We start from the raw sequence: 21,447 nt of genomic DNA, 5'->3' as shown, positions 1-21,447 counted from the left end.
CCCTGGGTGAAATTTTGTTTGGGATTGCACTGAATCTACGGATCAGTTTGGGAGACTTGACATTGCCATAATATGGAATCCTTGAATCCACGAACATGATTTGTCACTCTAAAGTTTCTAAAAACCTTCTCAATGTTTTCTAGTTTTCCATGTATCAGTCTTATACATCTTTCTTTTGTTTTGAGGTATTTGATGATTTTTTTTTGTGCTGTTGTATTAGGCATTTTCAAAAATTTTGTTTCCTGGAGGACCTGGGTGGCTCAGTCGATTAAGTGTCTGCCTTTGGCTCAGGTCATGATCTCAGGGTCCTGGGTCGAATCCCACATCTGGCTCCCTACTCAGTAGGGAATCTGGTTTTCCCTCTCACTCTCCCTCTGTGATCTCCCTCTCTGTCTCTCAAATAAATACACAAAATCTTTTTAAAAATGCAGTTTCTTGGTCATTTATTGCTGGGATATAGAAGTCCAATTAATTGATCTTTGTATTTTGATGCTGTAGCTAGGAAACTTGCTAAATTTCATATTCAAATATTTTTTTTTTCTAAATACTTCCCAGTGTTCTAAATATTTTTTCTTCTTTTCTAAATATTTTAAAATATAGTTATTTATCTACAAATTTTAAAAGTGTTATTTTCTTTTGTCTAAATGTATATGTTTTATTTTATTTTATTATCTTATTTTAGTTCTGGGAAAGCTGGGGGGGTATTTACTAGAGTTCCTCCTCATGGTCAGTCTATTGCAAGTTTTGTTTTTTTCAGTTCAGTGAAACCTAAAATTTCTGCACTGTTTTTCAGCTTCCCAACTACTACTTTTGCATTTAGAATTGGCAAAACCTAAAAAGAGAAATAATCCCCAGATATCAGGCATACTTCTTTTGATATTCTATAGTATACTATAGTATCCTTCTGTCTTGGATCACTGCCTTTATAAAAGCTCTTAGATGTTTAGGTAGATTTTTAAAGCCTTTTTGAAACTATTCTTGTTATCCTCATTTTACAAATGATACAACCAAAGCCTACAGAGGTGAGTGACTTGGTAGAGGCAACATGGTTAATGGGCATTCATTCTGAGATGTGAATGCAAGCTGATCTAACCCCCGCCAATATTTCATATTGTCTCTACTTCAGTCAAAACAGTGATCACAAAAAATCAGAACCGTTGATCATTTCCAAAACCCACCTACAGATCCTAAAGCTCAAGCTACTCTCCTTGGCATGGGGGGGGGGGGGAGAGCATGGGCTTAAACCTTTGACAATGCTTGAAACAAAAACGTGTGTTGTGGGGTATCCTTCTATGTCAAGTTTTTCCCCTCTGCTTAATTTTATAATCCAATGCAATTCCTTTTAGAATGAGATAGAGAAAACAAATAAGTGAATGAAAGTTTCCCATGCTAGAAAGTACTAATCTCCCCCAATATCAAATGGCTTCTTTCCTTTAGTTCTCTTACTAACGCCGCTGTGTTTTAGCTGGACATATGGCCACCCAGCAAACGCTGAGATTCTCTTGACTTCTTTGCACTTTGGCAACATGTTTGCGTCCTGGGCCAGTGATCATTTAGCAGAGGTAATATTAACTGTTTAAGGAATTGGGTGTGACCTCTTGACCTGTTTTTCCTTTCCAGTTGACTGGTATGTAGAAGTGGTTGCAGGTGCTGGAGCAAACATCTTGGACTTGATGTAGGAAACTGTGACAAGGACACGAGAGCAGTAGAAGAGCTGGTGCCAGGGGCCTGGCACTCGGCCTGCTGTGTGAGAGAGAAAAAACTACTACCTTGTTTCTGCCACGGCTGTATTTGGGTCTTTCTTACACTGCAGGGACATATTTCATAAATACCATATAACTGTCAGAGGAACAAAACAGGGGGCAGAGTTCAGCAGCAACACCTGAACACTGAACGGCTCTCCTGACATGGCAGTGGGGAAAGTCACAAATGAACAATTAGGCAGAACCTGAAAATTTGACAAACCAAAATGCCAACGTGGCCCACACGAGTGTGACCTCGGCTGTGTGAACGACGGCCGTGGGCGGTGGTGGGGAGAGTGGCAGACAGGGAGTCCGAGCTCCAGCCGTGAGTGTGGCAACCATTCATTAACGCCACTCAGTTGGCTACCATGAAGAAACGCAGGTTCAGGGGCTCCTTATCTTTCCTTCCGCCCTGCCCCCAAGTAATTGGACATCCAGAGAGCCTCATGTGAAGTCTCAAATTTTACATGTCCGGGCTATGACATATTGCTAGCTGTCAACTGATAGCATTGTCTTCATCTCGCCCATTAAAAACAAAACAAAACGAAACATAACTCCAGGCATTTCTTGCAACTAATGATTGGTCACTGGGGGTATAAGATACACCATTGGTTGAGACTTTGTAGAAAGCTGGGTAAGATGGGGCTGACCCAGAAACAAAAAGCTGAGTTTTGTCCTTTAGTTTTTTGTTTCTTCCTTGGTCTAAGTAACACTGTTGAAATGCTGAAGGGAATCAGAACACACAGATGGGGAGAGATGCCACATGCTAAGGACGGGTAGCATTATAAAGCCAACGACGCAGTGAATGTCTAGGTACACACGTCATTTCTCACATGCAAGCGTGTCGAGAGTAAATCCTCCCGAGAGGAGGTTGAGTCAAGAGAGAACACATCTCTCATTTTGATGGATGCTATCAAACTGCTCTCCTTACAGATGGTGGCCATCTACATTCTCACCAGTAAGGTGAAGAGATTACCTACTTCCGGCAACCTCACGCTGACCACTGAGTGTAAAACGTTTTGGTCTTTGTCGTTGTGTTGCATGGAAACATTTCATTTCAATTTGCATCACTTTTTGGATGACCAAGTTATGAAAATTTCATGTTAATGAGCCAAATATTTTTTTTTTTTCATGTTCAGGGTCCATTTTTCTGATGGGTTGTCTTTTCTTACGGGTTTGTATAGAATCTTTGAACAGGAAGAACTCACCCTTCATTTGTGGTGTCATAAGTATTTCATCTCAGTTTGGTTTTTCATTCTGTTTATAGTGGTCCCTACAGATTATCAATCTTTTTCATAGATTATCAATCTTTTCTTTATGATTCCTAGATCTTGACTTTTACCTTAGAAAGATCTTACCCAACCCCTGATTATAAAGCAAATTCTTCCATACTAATTTTTGCTTATCATTATTATGGTTTTATTTTCAGCATTTGAGCCTTCGACTATCTGAAATTTATTTAAAGTAAGAAGTAAGATAGGAATTTTTAAAAATTCCAGATGGCTCACCAGGTGTCCCCAAACTATTTAAGGAATATTCTATATTTTCATCACCGTTAAAGCCATGATTCACCTTAAAATAGTGCATGTTTTGATGGTTATTTCTGGCTGGTATTGTTTGTCTATTTATCCCATGTGATTTTAAGTTCTGTAGCTGTATTAATATCTGATAGAGCTAGTCTTTGTCTTTGTCTCTGTCTCTGTCTCTCTCTCTCTTTTTTTTTTTGGTCAGAATTTCCTGGATATTCTTTTTTTCTTTTCTTTTGCCAAAAGCTTTTTCCTGGATATTCTTGTATGATAAATTCTATGTTAATTTTAGAATCAATATGTCACTTTTGAGAAAAGAAAGCCCTATTGACATTTTATTTATTATTTTTCATTTTCTTTATTTATATTTAAGATTTTATTTATTTGAGAGAAAGAAAGAGAGAGAATGCACATGAGCAAGGGGAGGAGCAGATGGAGAGGGAGAAGCAGACTCTCCCTGAGCTGGGAACCCAATTAGGGGCTCTATCCTAGGACCTTGAGATCATTGCGTGAGCCGAAAGCACACACTTAACAGACTGTGCCACCCAGGTAACACCCTAATGATATTTTAATTGGCATTTGATTCCATACCTATATTCCATGGATATTAAAAATACCATTTTATTTATTTTCAAGAGAGACCGTTAGAGTACAAGCAGGGGGAACAGCAGGCAGAGGGAGAAGCAGGCTCCCCACGGGGCAAGGAGCTGGATGTGGGACACTATCCCAGGACCCTGGGATCATGACCTGAGCTGAAGAAGGCAAGATACTTAACCAACCGAGCCACCCGGGCGTCCCTTCCATATACATTTTAAATTTTGATTTTTTTTTTTTTTGCCAAAATATGGTTTCTACCTTTCTATTTATTCAAATCTTCTTTGCATCTTTCAGTAATATTTGCAAGTTTTTAAAAATAGAAATATTGTATGTATTGTAGAGTTTTTTCTGGATCTCCCTTCCCTACTTCTTCCTTTCCTTCCTCCGTGGCTCATCTCCCTCCCCGGACACGTTCTGTCTCTCCTCTTCCCCCTCTTCCCTTCCTTTCCTCCTCCTTTCCTCCTCCCTCCCCTGTTCTTTTTCTTTAGGACTTTGTAGGCACTAGTCTTTGGTATTTTAGGGTTGAACGCTGAACTGGAGAAATCTAATGACAGATCTACTTATTTTGTAATTTATAGATAACTTTTTCCCCCTAAATGCTCAAGAATACTTTAACTGCGAAGTTTTATAACTTTATTATGAAATGTCTTAATGTTGTATTCTGTATAAAATGTTTCTTGAAGAAATATTTACCACCTCAGTTTATTAATCAAGTCTTGTTTTTCTTTCTTAAATTGCATCTTTGAATTCCTTTTTCTGCTCTAATAATTTTTCTTCTTCAGGGATATCATTTATGCATAGTTCCATTTCTTTTTTTAAACTTTAGAGTCAAGTTAGTTAACATGTAGTGTAGTATTGCTTTCAAGAGTAGACTGGATTGATCCGTCACCTACAGACGGGTCCTACACAGCATCCTGTACCCAATCAAGTGATCTCCTTAATGTCTATTGCCCACTTAGCCCCTTCCCCAACCCATCACCCCTCCTGAAACCCTCAGTTTGTTTCCTATATTCAAGAGTCTCTTATGATAAGCCTCCCTGTTTTTATCTATTTTACTTTTCCCACTCTTCCCCTATATTCACCTGTTTTGTTTCTTTAATTCTTCCACATATGGGTGGAATTTTATTTTAATACAAAGATCATAGTCATATGATATGTCTTTCTCTGACTGACTTATTTTGGTTAGTTCTATCCACATTGTTGCAAATGGCAAGATTTCATTCTTTTTGATCACTAATATTCCATGGCGTGTGTGTGTGTGTGTGTGTGTGTGTGTGTATCTCACATCTTTTTTACCCACTCATCAATGGGTGGACATTTGGGCTCTTTTCATAACTCTATTATTGTTGATAGTGCTGCTATAAATATTGGGGTGCACGTGCCCCTTCAAATCAGCATTTTTGTATCCTTTGCATAAATACCTAGTAGTGCAATTGCCGGGCCATAGGGTAGTTCTGTTTTTAACTTTTTGAGGAAACTCTGTATTGTTTTCAGAGTAACTACACCAGTTTGCATTCCCACCAACTGTGCCAAAGTGTACCCGTTTCTCCACACCCTGTGGTTTCCTTGAGTCATTAATTTTAGCCATTCTGATGGGTAATGAGGTTGTATCTCATTGTGGCTTTGATTTGAGTTATCTCAGGATGAGTGATGTCTTTTATTTATCTTCCATATCTCTCATTGTCCCTTAGTTTTTCAAACTGTTTCTTGCTGGTTTTCATTCCTTTTGCTAGAATTTTTCAGCCCTGTACCCCTTGTCTTTTACTGTATTATCAACAATATGTATTTTCTCTTCTGCTGGTTGTAGTGTATTTGTTAATAATGGTTATATATTTTTTCTTATACTTCCCCAAATACTTTGAAAGCTTATTTTTCCTGAGCTTCCGTTTTGCCATCCTATATTTCCTATGTGTTTATTTCTATCCCTTAGATCTTTGTATAAAAAAGCTTTGGATTCACAGAAATACATATCCTCATTTTTATCTGGTCTGTAGAAACATTTTCTAGGGGCACCTGGATGGCGCCTCTGCCTTCAGCTCAGGTCATGATCTCAGGGTCCTGGGATTGAGTCCCACATCAAGCTCCACATTGGGCTCTCTGCTCAGCAGGGAGCCTGCTTCCCCACACCCCTGTCTGCCTCTCTGCCTACTTGTGATCTCTCTCTCTCTCTCTGTTAAATAAATAAATAAAACCTTCAAAAAAAAAAAAGAAATATTTTCTAAACTTTTTCTTTTTCCTCTATTTTCACCCTGGAAATACCTCTGTAGAAAGATAATGCTTTTTTAATTACTTATTTTTGGATCTTGCAATATTACATACAGACTATATACAGAATATATAATAAAGGATATATATATATATCCTTTATTATATATATATATATAATATATATATATAATAAAAGATATATATATATATATATATATATATATATATATATATATATATCTAATTCAGGATAGCAGAATTCTTTCTGGCTTAAAATAAAGCTCTGATGATGCAGGGTTTTCTGTACGTCATGTTCCCTCACTCCTCTGAGATAAAGATCAGGAGTTCTAGTGATGACCACAGTTCAGTTTGTCTTCTACCCTGACTGACTGGCAGGCTCTTCTCTACATGTACAACACGACTGTATTTCCTCAGTCCTTGGTGGCCCTGCTATTCCATGATGCCAAATAGGGCTGAGGAAAGATCCCACTGTCAAACTGGGAGCTCACTTCCTGTCATTCCAAGTAAACGTTTGCTAATTTTGATCTTTATAGTGATAATTTAATGGGAAAAAAACACTTTTTGGTCAGGTTTGTCCAAGATCAAAAACCTTAGGTATCTTCTGTTGGAATCTTCCATTATATCCCCTCCCCCCACAACATTAAAAAAAAAAAAACCCAACTCTGCTGGATTTGGTAGCATTTCCTCATTTGTTGTAGTTTGTGGTTAGAGATGTCCATGTTTTATTAAAGATGGTATTTTGTATTTTTTGTATTATTCTTATTCTTTGGGGGGTGATTGTTAGCAGTGGTTTGCCACCATCTTAAATTTGAAATTCATCCTGTTGGGTACACTTTGTATGAGAATTTAATCACACAGCAACACTCACTGCACTAGAAAGTAGAACTCTATTCTCATCACGTGCATTAACTTTGATTCATAGATATCACCATGGCAGTTTTGTCCATCATAAACAAAGAAAATTTATATATTTTTAAGAAACTCTTCCAGCTGCTACCCTATTCTGTACCTTATAAGGAAAATTAGATAATGAGAATCGAATTTTCTTTACCTATTAAAATAACCGACGATCTCCTCAGATATACTCGGGAGCTTCTCAGGAAACCTAAGGTATCAGATATCAGATATGTAATGTAGTTCTCATGAGATGTAAGCTGAGAATAAAATGAAGAAACAATACTCAGTCATTGGAAAAAGCACATTTGCTCCCTCTGGAGAGGCTTCCAGAAAAAAGAGCTTGGTTGCTTATATCAAGTTAGGACCGATTTAAAACTAGGGGACAGAAATCTCTTCACTCTCTTGTTTGTTGATGTTCCTCAGGTTATTACATGACTCCCAAGCCCAGTTTGTTTCCAAACTTTGGAGAACATTCCTCCACCCCCACTTGTCTCCTGCTGTACTTCATGCTGGTTTCCAGAACCCTGGCCCATCAGATGGTGGCCAAGTGCTTCTGGTTTTGCTGTTGGTGATTGGGAATGCAGTTCCTATCTCTGTGACCATCCACAACTCAAGGTGGGTGAGTCAGAGGAAGAAAGTCAGAGATAACCAATGTCAGGGAAGAGGTAGTGGAAACCTGAATTTTCTGGTCTGAAACCTCAGCTGTAATTCCTTGTGTGCTATCTTGTCTTCATCTTCCTTCTCTGGGACCCACGCTTGTCCCTGCCACACTTTCATCACTCAGGATCTCCTTGGAAGCCAACTTTGTAACTTTGTAGCTCTCACGGCCACTTACGAGATTGCTGCAGATGCTGAGCACCACCACCTCGAAACTGTAAAACTCGTCCTTGAGCAAATGCCACGTTGGCCAGTTTAATTCTGAGACGCAGATCGCTAACGTATACTTACATGCCTGCAGAACAGAAAAGGGTCACTGAGGGTGTGTTCATCTGCGGTTACATAAAACACTGTGGTTCTCTGCAAAGCTAAGAAAAACAAGATTGCAGGACTTACTTGAGCGACTCTAATTTCTGTGTCTTCCAAAAACAGGATCAGAGGCACCAAACCTCCAAGAATCACATCATTCAGCATCCACGTGTACTCACTCATGTCCCTGAGTAATTCGCCGAAGTGCTGAATGGCCATACTCCGGATGCCTCCATTACTCTAGAATATGCACAGAGAAAGGCCTCGTTTGAGGATATCACTAGGGTTCTTTTCGTTAAGCAGTGGGATATATGTATCTCCCATATATATATGTATATATTACTTATAATATATATTTTTATATAATTAATATATAATATATAATTTATATAATTAATATATAATTACTTCTATTTTAATATATATAATATATATTATATACAAATATATATAATATGATATATATACAAATAAAACAAATAGATATGTTTACATATATTTACATGCACTCCTTCGAGACTTCCACAGGACGATATGGGTGCCAATGCTGTTCTTCAGAGAGTGACAGGGCTTTCCTCAAACTGACACAGTCACCCTGTGTAAAATATTTCCTATCCTGTTTCAGTACTTTTACTGAGAGGTCGAGAATCAGTCTGAGAAACTCCCACGTGGAATCTTCTTCTGGAGATAGATTGGTCAGATGGATTGGATCAGCTGTCCCATCATTAATCCTATAGTCAAACTCTCTCCCTTCTTGGGTTTACCTCTTCAGCGCTGGGGTAGTCTTCTCCTAGAACCTGAGGGCAGCCTCCTCTAAGATTGTGTAAGACGCCCCTACATGTTTCTCGCATGCATTTCTTACATCCGTCCATTTGGCCAATCTCTTACCAGAGTGACTGTCTTTTTGGTTCCAGTCTGACTATTTCAAGTAATATGCCCCATCTCTGGCCCCAGAACCAAGGTGTCTTTGCCACTTTCATCTTTCCCACTGCACATGATGGCCTGGGGATACCCAAACCTCTCTGTGCCAGAGAAACAGCCCCACTAAGGATGAGAATATTCCTGAACTGCTTCTATTGTAGAATCGTAATGTTTTGATGAAGTGAATCTCATCATATATCTATGTCTTCCTCAACCAGACGACCGCCGGCGGTGGGCCAGTATCTGCCATTGGCCCTTCCCCGAACTATGGGTGGTCATCACTTCACCTGCCCAGTACTGTCCTGACTTAATTCTTTCATTCTTTCTTCTATTTTGTTCAAAGACTTGTGATAACTCTGAGGATCCAACAGCACATGTGGGTAAATTCTCAAATTAGCAAAGCCGCCATTTTTGTTTATGCAGGTTGCTCAATAATTGTGGTCTTGACAAGTGTTCACCAACTCTGTCGTCTCTCCCTCTGGGAACATGGGCTGGGGCCTTTTAGAATGTTCTCGCCATCAGCTTTGGTGTGGAGCTTGGAGTGCAGGTGCTGTGTGGAGCTGCTGCCCTAGGGAGGCAAGGCCTTGTGTCGTGCCTGGGGGAAGTGGCCATGGGAGCCTGGGGGCTGCATGCCTATCATTGTTGTTCTTTAAATATGGAGAAACACAGTATCATAGTTTCATTGATATCCTAATATTTTTCAAACATTCAAACGCTAAGGAATGACTTAAGGTCAATTGATATTTGGTAATTTTCTCTTCTCTCTGATTTTGCTTCTTTTCATTTGGTGTGGTATGATTGTTTATTTAGTTTAGTTTTGTTTTATTTTCCCTCCAAGTGATTTCATTTTGAAATCTTTTTTACATGGACATTCCAACTACTTATTTAGCTGTGTGAACTTGGCCAAATATTTGCTTCTCTTTGCTTCACTTTCCTTGTATGTACACTGGATAATAGTAATAGTTGTTTAGAGAATTATATGAGTCAGTACATGTAGAACCCTTAGAATAATGACTGGTACTTAGTAAATGCTCAATAAACCCAGCCACTTTTATTATTACTATTATTACCCTTATTTATTTTGAAAATAATTCTTGTCATTAAATGACTTCTAAAGCTTAATAACAAGCTTTCTTCAATGAAATCTGAATAATTAAGAGCTTAGAAATCTTTGGAAAATAATAGAAGTCTTTAAAAATAAATATTCTCTATGGCATTCCAAAGTGTCTTTGCTTATTAAAATATGTTACTGTCATCCAACTTTTCTGGAATACATTTACCATACAAAACAAGAGTTTTCAAAATGCATAACTTCTTGATGAAAGACCTTTTATTTATTTTTTTAAAAGATGTTATTTATTTATCAGAGAGAGAGAGTGAGCACAAGCAGGGCGAGAGGCAGGCAGAGGAGAAGCAGGCTCCTCTCTGAGCAAGAAGCCTGAAACCAGACTGGGTAACAAAACCCCAGGATCATGACCTGAGCTGAAGGCAGATGCTTAACCCACTGAGCCACCCAGGCATCCTGATGAAATACCCTTTAGTTAGAGTTTTATATGATAATAACAAACACTGGGGGCATTAATATGTCATCTCTAATGCCCATAACACACCTGCCACTCTCTCTATTTTATAGATGGGGAGACCAGAGCATAAGGAACTGAATAACCTGCTTAAGATTTCCCAGCTGGGAGGAGCCAGACTAGGGATTTGAACACAGGCAGTCCAGAGCTAGGCTTAGCCGAGATATAGCCCCTAAGCTACATACATTTCCTCTTTCCTCCAAAGACAGAGGATGCTCTTTGATTCTCCTTTCTTATGGACAAATTTTCCAGGTTCTCATAGTGTAGTTATATATATGTATATAGGTATATAACTATATATACATAGATGGTACTTATTTGACTAATATTGTCATCTCTGGAGAAAAAATGGTAGTTCGGTACAAAATGACTATCTTCTGTTGATTTCTTCTGAAATGTAATAGCATTGCCTCAGCTGGGGCTTCCGCTTAACTATAAAACTTAGTGATTTCACATATCTAACTGTGTAACTCACGTGATCCATCAGAGGACAGTAGCTGGAAGCAATTCTAGTACACAGAGAGGAGTAGGTCACCTTGTCCAGTCTGATTAGAAGTCTTCGAAGGGTGATTAAGGCTCGAATTATAACAGTTTTGTCTTTTGAAAGGAAGGCATCCAAGACGGACACCAACAAGCTGCAGACATTTTCTATCTGTATGTAAGAGAGGAAATGGTTGGATTTTGGAACTAGAAGGAGACGAGACATAGCATTCGGCACACACACGTCTGGGCCTGGGCTGCGTGCAGTCGTGTGCTGGGCTTGCCTCCCAAGATGCAGTTGTCACATTGTCAAAACTTCTGTGAGGGGATTGTTCAAACAGACTCTCAAGTCTAGAGAATAAACCGATGGTTGCCAGAGGCGAGGGAGGTGGTGGGTGGGTGGGGGAACCGGGGACGGGGATTAAGAGTCACTTACGATCAGAAAGGATGTGAACACCCAACTTTTGTAGCAACATGGACGGGACTGGAAGAGATTTTGCTGAGTGAAATCAGTCAAGCAGAGAGAGGCAGTGATCATATGGTTTCACTTACGTGTGGAGCATAACAAATATCATGGAGGACAAGGGGAGATGGAGAGGAGAAGGGAGTTGAGGGAAATTGGAAGGGGAGGTGAACCATGAGAGACTATGGACTCTGAAAAACAACCTGAGGGGTTTGAAGTGGCGGGTGGGTGGGAGGTTGGGGTACCAGGTGGTGGGTATTATAGAGGGCACGGGTTGCATGGAGCACTGGGTGTGGTGCAAAAATAATGAATACTGTTTTTTCTGAAAATAAATAAATTAATTTTAAAAAATTAAAAATAAATAAATAAATAAATAAATGAAGTTGGAAAAAAAAAAGAGTCGCTTACGATGAACACCTAGTAAAGTCCAGAATCGCTGAATCAGCGCACGGACCGCCAGAAAGGAGTGGAACACTGCATGGTAACTACACTGAGGTTACAATTAAAAAGTCACTATTAAAAAATAAGTTTTGGAAAACTAGGAAGAAATAAACCTAAGGTAATAAACTCAAAACCCATCACTTCCTATTTCTTTTGCTTCTCTGGACTCTTACAGGCCCTCGAGGCTACTCACAGGTATTGTATCTGTCTGGGGGGAATATTAAATAACGACGCACTACCGGGCATCTCTCCCCAGTTCTGTGTTTAATGGTGTCCTGCTGATAGCTCGAAATAGCCATGGTGAGGGTACCCCAGAGCAACAGTATTGTTTCCGGAGCGCTGGCGGTGAAGCATTCACCAGCACAGCCTCAGCAGGGTGACCTCTAAACCAGGTGCTGGTGACTCACGTGGGCACGAGAGCCCCTGAGCGGCGGGGGGGCTTATGAGACTCCATGGCCGATCCGAGACCACAGAACAGAAAGTAAGGAAAAAGGCAAAAAGGAGACACCAAAGGAGAGAAGCAAAGACGGGAAAGAGAAGAAGCAAAAGAAATAAAGAAATACGATTTGCCAAAATAATAGCCATAGGCCTTGTGTTTGGCTGAAAAGCCGTCTTTACCAAGAGAGAGTACGTGACCTCAGCCCAGCTCACGCTCCACTGTTTCTCTCTTACTGTCCTTGACAACCTTGACCCAGAGTCTTCCTTGCAGTCACGAAAAACATCGGGAAGAGTGCTAGACAAGGCAATGAGTGACTCGGATACTACAAGAATGTACACTGACTTCTGTGACTTATTTAAAGCAAACCGATCACCGCTCATTTCATTCTAAATGCAAAATGGGTGCCCAACAGACAGGCTTTGAGCGTTCAGAGACAATGTTGAATAGGTCAACAAAGGTTTATTATTAAACTAATTAAATCAACAATGATTTACAGAATCAGCATAATCCCATTATGCAAGGTGCTTTGGGATGGGTGGAACAGGCGGTGAGGCTCCGGGAGGCACTTGTGATACAACAACACTGGGTGTTACACGTAAGTGTTGAGTCACTCCGTTGTGCACCTGAAGCTGATGACACTGTTTGCTCACTGGAATTTAAATAAAAACTTTAAAAAAAAAGAATTTATAAGAGCATCACAAAACATGCTTAGATTTGATCTTCCTGGAAGGCAAGAAGTATTCACGCGACTCAGCAGGAAAGAGTGTAAGACTGTGGCTCTCAAGTTTAAGTGATTACGACCCCCTGTAGGACTTTGGCTCCACTTCGATGACTTCTGAGTCCACAGCTCTGGGGCAGGCCTGACAATTTATATTTATACCAGTTTCTGGGAGGGGCTGATACTGCTGGTTCAAGCAGCACAGACAGAGAACTCCTAGTGTAAAGTATCCTGTAAGCAAGGGCTCACCGTGGGCATGGCTCTGAGAAGGAAGCACCTGCCAGGTCCGAATATTCAGTAGAATTCGACTTGAGTTGAGAAGCAGACAAAAGTGAACTTGTACGGCTAAGGACGAGTGTGCTGAGCGGAAGAAGCAGCTCGAGGGAGTGCTCTGGGATCAGAGTCAGTGTGGTGGCAGGTGTGTAGGTTGGAGGGGAAATGAACTTCTGTGTGTGTGGCTTAGACTCCAAGAGTTTGTGTAGGACAATGTTGGTCCATTCCAAGGGCCGTGAATGGTTTTCCAGGAAAAATAGAAACAGGGTGATTAAGCTCCTGAGTCTACTTGCCACACTGCTCCCATTCAACCCAGGCTTTGAAATTGTGTTAGTCTACAGAAACGGAGACAGAGCAGTGTGTGATCAGGAAGGGTCCTGAGCAGTGGAAAGCCCTCGACAGCGATGGCGGTGGCGTTCACAGACCACACACTCACGTGCCTCATTGATCACTGGTGCCATGCTGGCGATTTTCTGAAGGCTCAGCTTGCTAACCGCGGGGTTGGCGTCATTAACCCAGTTTCTGAAGAGAACCAGAAACTCTTCTGGGAATGGGTCCTTGAAGAAATTATTCAGGATCTGAAAGAAAACAGTCGGTACATTCATAAGTAGAGTAAAGGCTAATTCATGTTTTCTGCGTCAGTGATAAAAATGGAGATATTCTCAGTAAAATGGAAGCACAAGTTTCCCTAAAACTCCAGATACTTACACATATCCCCACACATATTTCTGTGTTCATAGTCTCTTGTGTTCTCTGGAAGCAGAAGGAAGCAGTCATAGTAGGAAACACATGCCTATATGTTTTTGTACGTATCTACAGTTGACCCTTGAACAACACAGGTTTGAACTGTGTGGGTCAGATACAGGTTTTTTACCGCACAATGTTGTGAATGTATTCCTCTTCTTCATGATTTTTTAAAACAACATTGTCTTTTCTCTAGCTTCCTTCATTGTAAGAATACGGTATGTAATGCATACAGCGTACAGAATGTGTGTTGATTGTGTTATTAGTAGTTATTAGTAGTTTGTGTTATTAGCAGTTAGGTTTTTGGGGAGTCAAAAGTTGTATGTGGATTTTGGATGGTATGGTATGGGGTTCAGCATCCCAAGTCCCATGTTGTTAGGAGTTAAATATATGCATTACATTTTTTTTTCTCTCCATTGCTGACAACTTAGTGACTCAATTTAAATTACCTCCATGTCCCAGATTATAGTTGGGTAGGAGAGTTCCTTGACAGTGAATGTTTATGTGTACTAGGAGGCTGTGCCTACTATGGGCCAGACATTATGCTAGTAAGTGGGAACACAGTAGTGAGCAAAACAGTCTCCATCCATGACCTTGTGGGGCTTATAGACTAGCAAGAGAGACTGATACTGTATAATAATTTTATACTATTTATACTATTATATAAATATATAATAGTATAGAATAAATATATATATAATAAATATAATAAATAAATATAAATATATATATACACACACACACACACTATTTATACTATTCTGATGAAAACAGAGTTGCTAATTGTGATCAGTACCAGGAAGAAAAGCTATAAGGTACCATGAAAACATCTAAAGCAGAACTGAATTTGGACTGTGAAATTGTAGACTGAGTTATAATGAAAAGATGTTTAGATTTGGACTTGAAAGCAGAGTTGACATTATCTAGATAAATTGTTTAGAGAAGATCTCCCCCAGGAGGGTAAGCCATGTGCAGAGGCGCTGTGGTAGATGAGCAGGGTGTGTTTGAACACTAGAAGGAAGGCCAGAGTTATAGGATGGGAAGCGATGAGAAGATTGGAGGGTAGTGAGGCTGGCGGACAGGCAGGGCAGGAGACTCAGGTTGCAGAGGCTAGGTTATGGACTTTTAGTCTTAAACAGGTAATACCCAAAACGAAGATGTGATTACCATGAAGTTTTATGCATCTAGTAACTAGCAGCCAAAATATACACATTTTTAAATATCTTAGAAACACAAATGACAGTTTAGTAAAAAAAGGTCAGGAATTTAAAATATTATTAAGACAGGTCAAGTACACAGAATAATAGAGAACAAGAGAGCCAACAGTGAGAAGGAAGGGCAGATATATATTCTTCTCAATTTCCAAACAACTTTCACAAAAATTAATAATCAGATCCAAAAAATCAGTAACTTCCCTAAAGCAAATCATTTAAAAAGCACCTTAAAAAAATCATGATGTCTATAATAAAAGAAGAAACCAAGAAGAAAGTTTAAGTGGGAAAAAAGCCTATAAGCACTTGAAAATTTAAGAGAACTCTCCTCTGTTTTGTGGATCAAAATTATAAACCAGAGAGGAAATCAAACATACAACAAAGATTACTACAAAAACAATAAAACAACAAAAATAAAATGTTTCCCTGTGGTTGGAAGGAAAGGCCCAACTTCACATTGCTTAAAAATATGTTAAAAACGAATGAATTATTTATTTCCTGAAATTATGAGACATGAAATATCACAAGAAATGAGATTGAGCTAGAGAAAATTAGTGTAAGAAGATAATAAAGGTAGAAGCAGAGGTTATGGAATTGGGAAACAGAAAAACAGTGGAATTAGTCAATCTAATCCTTGTGCTAGAAAAAAAAGCATTCAAATAAACCAATGTGACCAATATAATATAAAAAGTAAACATAAAATGAGAAGTGAGAAAAAGGGTGTGAAATAGATTAAAACCTTCACAGGATATTGGCTATTTGGGGCAGCTTTTCTATATTAAAGGCTTTGTCCCAGTCATGAGGCAAAGAAAATTAGATAATTGAAATCGATTAGGAACAATGGAAGACTGATGGCTATTGATGTGTTATTTCCAAATGTTATCAAGGTTAGCTCTTTCTGAGTGATCACACACCAAAACATAAAGGCATATTTTCTATTTACAGCTAGTAACTAATCTGTGGGTGATAATTTGGTACTATGTGAATATTCTCCTACAATCTTTCACTTAAAAGTTTTAAAATTCATTGGTAATTTTTTTATTTAGTTATCACACTGAGGCTTGCAAAGTGGTAATTTTCCACGTCTAGCGTTCCGTCTACATTTACTGGCTGGCATCCGTCTCTCTGTCTCTCTCTCCTAGCATTCCAGGTTTGAGTCTCACCAAGGATTCAAGCATTTAAATTTTCTTCCCAACGTATTAAAATTATTTGCAGTTACTCCTTCTTTTGATGTTAAATTTGGCCAGTAGGAGCCCTTTCAAGTTGACTTTTGTGTCCTTTTGACATGATGTATCTATCTTGGAACACTTCTTTGCTTGTAGAAAGACTGGATGTCCCAGGCTTATCTTATATTTTTCTTGCCCCTGAAATCAACCATTTCTTCAAGGAGACAAGATTCCTTTTAGTGAATAATGATACTTGGTGACCATTAGAACTGTGTACTAGAATGTACACATTGTTATTGGAATATCATGTCTTCTTGGCCTTTACTTGAAACTAAGAGTTCTTCTTCTTCTTCTTCTACTTCTTTTTTTTTAAGTCATGGGTTTATTTTGACAATGTTGATGTATTCAATTCAAATCTAACAGAATTTATGTTAACTTTTTTTTTAAAGATTTTATTTATTCAACAGAGAAAAATCACAAGTAGGAGAGGTAGGCAGAGAGGCAGGCAGAGAGAGAGGAAGGGAAGCAGGCCCCCTGCTCAGCAGAGAGCCCGATGTGGGACTCAAACCCAGGACCCTGAGATCATGACCTGAGCCGAAGACAGCAGCTTAACCCACTGAGCCACCCAGGCGCCCCGAGTTTATGTTAACTTTTAATGGTTTTATGTTTGCTTCATCTTTTTCTTACCTGGAAAAACTCTGTGCCAATAGTGTTAATATATTTATTTGCTTATTTGCTTTCTGCTGTGTGAATGCATACCATAGTCTTAAAATTATATCACCACTTTACAATATTCATAAAACTCCCAAGTGAAAGTCAGTATTTTTTTATAGATTCTTTTTTGTCCTTAGGATATATCTCACTAAGGATGTATATAGTCAAAGCTCTACGTTCATAAGTTACTTGATATCCTTTGCAAATGTGTGTGTGTGTGTGTGTGTGTGTGTGTGTGTGTGTGTGTGGTGTGTGTATCTGAGGGAGAGAGAGAGACAGAGAATCATACAGTTCACTGGGAAAAATACTAAGATCATAGTAGGTAAACAGGCAAAGGAGAGATCAGATTATTCACACAATGGAACTTTAAAGGCCAAGGCAAAACACATAATTCATGAAAATAATTTGACCAGAGATAACAATATGTTATTTTTATTTTTCACACATCAGGATCTTATACCTAGAAAACCCAAGAGAATTAACCAAAATATTATTACATATAATAATGCAGTTTAACTAATTTTCGTGAATATCCAACAATAATGAGCTTGAAAATTGAATGAAAAAGCCATATCTGGGAAACAGTATGGAGGTTCCTCAAAAAATTAAAAATAAAAATACCCTATGACCCAGTAATTCCGCTACTGGGCATTTACCCAAAGAAAACAAAAACACGAAATCATTTTTAAAATTTAAACTCAATTAAATAACATATAATGTATTATTAGTTCCAGCGGTAGAGATCAGTGATTCATCAGTCTCATATAATACCCAATGCTCATGATATCACATGTTTTCCTTCATGCCCATCACCCTGTTCCCCATACCTCTTGCCCCTCCCCTCCAGTAACCCTCAGTTTGTCTCCTGAGATTAAGAGTCTTATGGTTTATCTCCCTCTCTGATTTTGTCTAGTTTTATTTTTTCCTCTCTTAAATTTCACATATGAGTGAGATCATGTAAGAGGCGCTCTCTGACTCACTTATTTCACTCAGCATAATGCCCTTCGGTTCCATCCAGATCTTTGTAAATGGCAAGATTTCATTTCTTTTGATGGCTGCATAGTATTCCATTGTATTTATGTACCACATCTTCTTTATCCACTCATCTGTCGATGGACATCTGGGCTCCTTCCGTAGTTTGGCTATTGTGGACATTGCTGCTATAGACATTGGGGTGCAGGTGCCCCTTGGGATCACTACATTTGTATCTTTAGGGTAAATTCTTAGTAGTGCAGTTGCTGGGTCAGAGGGCAGCTCTAGTTTCAACTCTTTGAGAAACCTCCATACTGGTTTCCGGGGTGGCTGCACCAGCTTGCATTCCCACCAACAGTCCATGCACCCCTCTATATAGCAGCATTATTTACAAGGGCCGAGTTAAGGAAGTAGCCCAAGTGCCCATGCAGAGATGAAAAGGTAAACAAGATGTGATGTGTATAAATAGTGGACTATTACTCAGCCATAAATAGATGAGATCTTGCCACCTACAACAACATGGATGGACTTAGAGGGTCTAATGCCCAGTGAAATAAGTCAGAGGAGAAAGACAAATACTGTATTTTCACTCATATGTAAAATCTAAATAAATAAATAAATAAATAAACAGACAAAAAGCAGAATCAGATTCCTAAATGCAGAAAACTGATGGTTGTCAGAAAGAAGAGGGGTAGAGGGTTGGGCAAAACGGATGAAGGAGAGTGAGTGATCCAGGCTTCCGGTTATGGAATGAGCAAGTCATGAGAATAAAGGCACAGCAGTGGGAATACAGGCAAGGGTATTGTCAGAGTGTGGCATGGTGACAGATGGTGGCTACGCACGTAGATTCATGGAATCTACTAGAAGGAAGTAATCTAAAGGAAGTAATCTGAAATCCTGGAAGGAAGAAGACTTAGGCACGAAGATGTAAACTCTCATTACTTATGTCGGTAGAAAATTAGAAATAATATATAAATAAATGGTATGTTAAATACTGCTGGTTAATGAGACTAAGGTAAAACACACAGATCGTGTGCTCAGAACAGCTAAAGGCCAAGTGACGTCATGGTGAGGCCACTCGTCATTGCTTGGTTCCTAGAAGGACAGGTTTACCACTCTCCAAAAGGAGTAAGCACCACATTCATGATGAGAGAGGCCATTAGGGCTCATTAAACATCATCTGTCACATTAATAATGCTCATATAAATCTCATGTTTATAAATTTCTTTTGAATATGTGATTTTGTGGGAGCAATCATGTATGTCATATTTAGGTCTACTTAATGTCTGAACATACTTAAAAGGGTGACACAATGAAAATAATGAGTCACATAATCAAAATAATGAGAGATTCAAATGGATTAAAGCAAGTTTGGCAGCATTAGTGATTTTCTAGTGCAATGTTCAGTTAAACAGATTATGCATCTTTCTGGAAACTTTAGAAGTAGGTAGTGTCGTGTATGGGTATGTCTTTTACAGTTTATTACCTGTTTTGCTGACTATGATGCTTGAAATTATGTCAGATTTTTGAGACTCTTTGGCATGACACCTTTGGTTAGTGCCTTATTATGTATTACCTCTATGGAAAAATTAATAGTTGACTCAGAGAATTTCAACGTATAGAACTTTCTACATGCCTTTTCTAAGCAAAAGGACTTTCTCAATTTGCTCAACTCTAGTATAGCATTACAATATATGGTGTAATAGTAATATAAGTATTAATATATTCTATAGTTTCATTTTACTTAGTTATTTTTTTTGTTTTGTTTTGTTTTTATTTTTTTAAATTTTTTTTTGGTCATTTTAATATAATTTTTTATAAACATATATTTTTATCCCCAGGGGTACAGGTCTGTGAATCACCAGGTTTACACACTTCACAGCACTCACCAAAACACATACCCTCCCCAATGTCCATAATCCCACCCCCTTCTCCCAAACCCCCTCCCCCCAGCAACCCTCAGTTTGTTTTGTGAGATTAAGAGTCACTTATGGTATGTCTCCCTCCCAATCCCATCTTCTTTCATTTATTCTTCTCGTACCCACTTAAGCCCCCATGTTGCATCACCACTTCCTCACTTAGTTATTTGGACCATTTCTTTTTCTTCCCCCTTAGACAGTCTGAAGTATCATTCAGATCTCAGGTATTATCTACTATCTTTAAGTAAACTTTGAGTGTACTTTAAATATTCCTTGGTCTACTGTATTTTTAGTTTAAAAAAAATTTATTATGTTCCATTAGCCAGCATATAGCACTTCACTAGTTTTTGATGTACTTTAACAAGCCTCTAGAGATGTGTGAACCGGTACTACAGAAACAGTGTTTGTGCAAATCCACATTTCTGAAAGACATGACAAAAGTTATCTGTCGTTGTCTTAACTCTGGGTAAGAATTAATATTCAGAGCGGGAGATAAAAAGATTGGAGGGTCGACTTAAGTTTGGATAAGGAATGGGAACCTGGCTGTTCGCAGTCATCTGATGAGACTTACTTCAGTGAGGAATATTACTGTGATGATACTGTCTTCTGACCGCCTAGGATCTTCCACTGAGAGCTTGTAGAGGTAATGCAAGGTCTCTGGAAACTGTGGGAAGTTGTATTCACTGAGAGCTCTGTCATAGAGAGTAAGGCACTGAGTTAGCAACGAGAGGAGAGGCTTCCTGCATCAGCCATGGCTAATGGGAGGAAGAGAGAAGCATTATTCTCACATTTTATACCTCCCAGATGAAAAAGAAAGATATTTTCTAATATCTCCTAATCCATGGACCCCATCCTGAATTCTACACAGACTCCAGGGAATTACAGACGGCTGGATCACGGACGGTGTCTCATTCATTAACATCACTCCTCTTTCCCGTCTCTCCCCCGCTGAACCCCACAGCAGGGGTCCTGCACCACAATAGGCTCCTGCCTGACCGAAAGGACAGAAAATAGTGCAAAATAAATGTCTTGGCAATCCAGGATGGTGGAATAGGTCACCGTCAAGGTTTTAGACCAAGTCTTTCCTTTGAGTGATGTAATGAAGACGACAGTCTGGGGCTACCCTGCTTTCCTCGGGAGAAGCGGTGGGTCCTGATTCACAAAAGCCCTTCTGGGCAGTGGCCAGGCTCACAGTTGTCCTGACACGCCGGCCTGGACCAGATGTGGCAGGACCATGAAAGTGGATGTGACGGGTTTCACTTCAGGACTCCAGGTTGGCATTTTAAACCAGTGCTTCTTGATCTTTAATAAATATACAAATTACCCAGGAATCTTGCTAAAGTGCAGATTTTGATTCATTGGGAATGGAGTGGGCCACGAGATTTCTGCCTTCTATCTTAAACTTCAAGGGGGTGCTGTTGCTGCTGGTCTGAGGACCACACTTTAAGG

General features: G+C 39.2%; 1 protein-coding gene and 1 pseudogene across 1 annotated transcript in view; both read right to left on the bottom strand.

Annotated features, from left to right (window-relative positions):
• MROH9 (maestro heat like repeat family member 9) overlaps positions 1–21,447 on the bottom strand; it is a 67,831-nt gene that overhangs the window by 3,486 nt on the left and 42,898 nt on the right. Inside the window, exons 13-18 of the mRNA XM_059414223.1 lie at positions 20,570–20,690; positions 13,713–13,850; positions 10,934–11,110; positions 8,045–8,197; positions 7,827–7,943; positions 7,146–7,248 (exon numbers count right to left, since the gene is read on the bottom strand). Coding sequence (XP_059270206.1) covers positions 7,146–7,248; positions 7,827–7,943; positions 8,045–8,197; positions 10,934–11,110; positions 13,713–13,850; positions 20,570–20,690 — 809 coding nt within the window. The remainder of the gene's footprint in view (positions 1–7,145; positions 7,249–7,826; positions 7,944–8,044; positions 8,198–10,933; positions 11,111–13,712; positions 13,851–20,569; positions 20,691–21,447) is intronic.
• On the bottom strand, positions 8,457–10,134 carry LOC132026285 (spermine synthase-like; annotated as a pseudogene).

The sequence above is a fragment of the Mustela nigripes genome, chromosome 10 (assembly GCF_022355385.1).
Source record: "Mustela nigripes isolate SB6536 chromosome 10, MUSNIG.SB6536, whole genome shotgun sequence".
Lineage (NCBI taxonomy): Eukaryota > Metazoa > Chordata > Mammalia > Carnivora > Mustelidae > Mustela > Mustela nigripes.
Note: the sequence above shows the minus strand (reverse complement) of the source record. Positions and strands in the feature narration are given on the sequence as shown.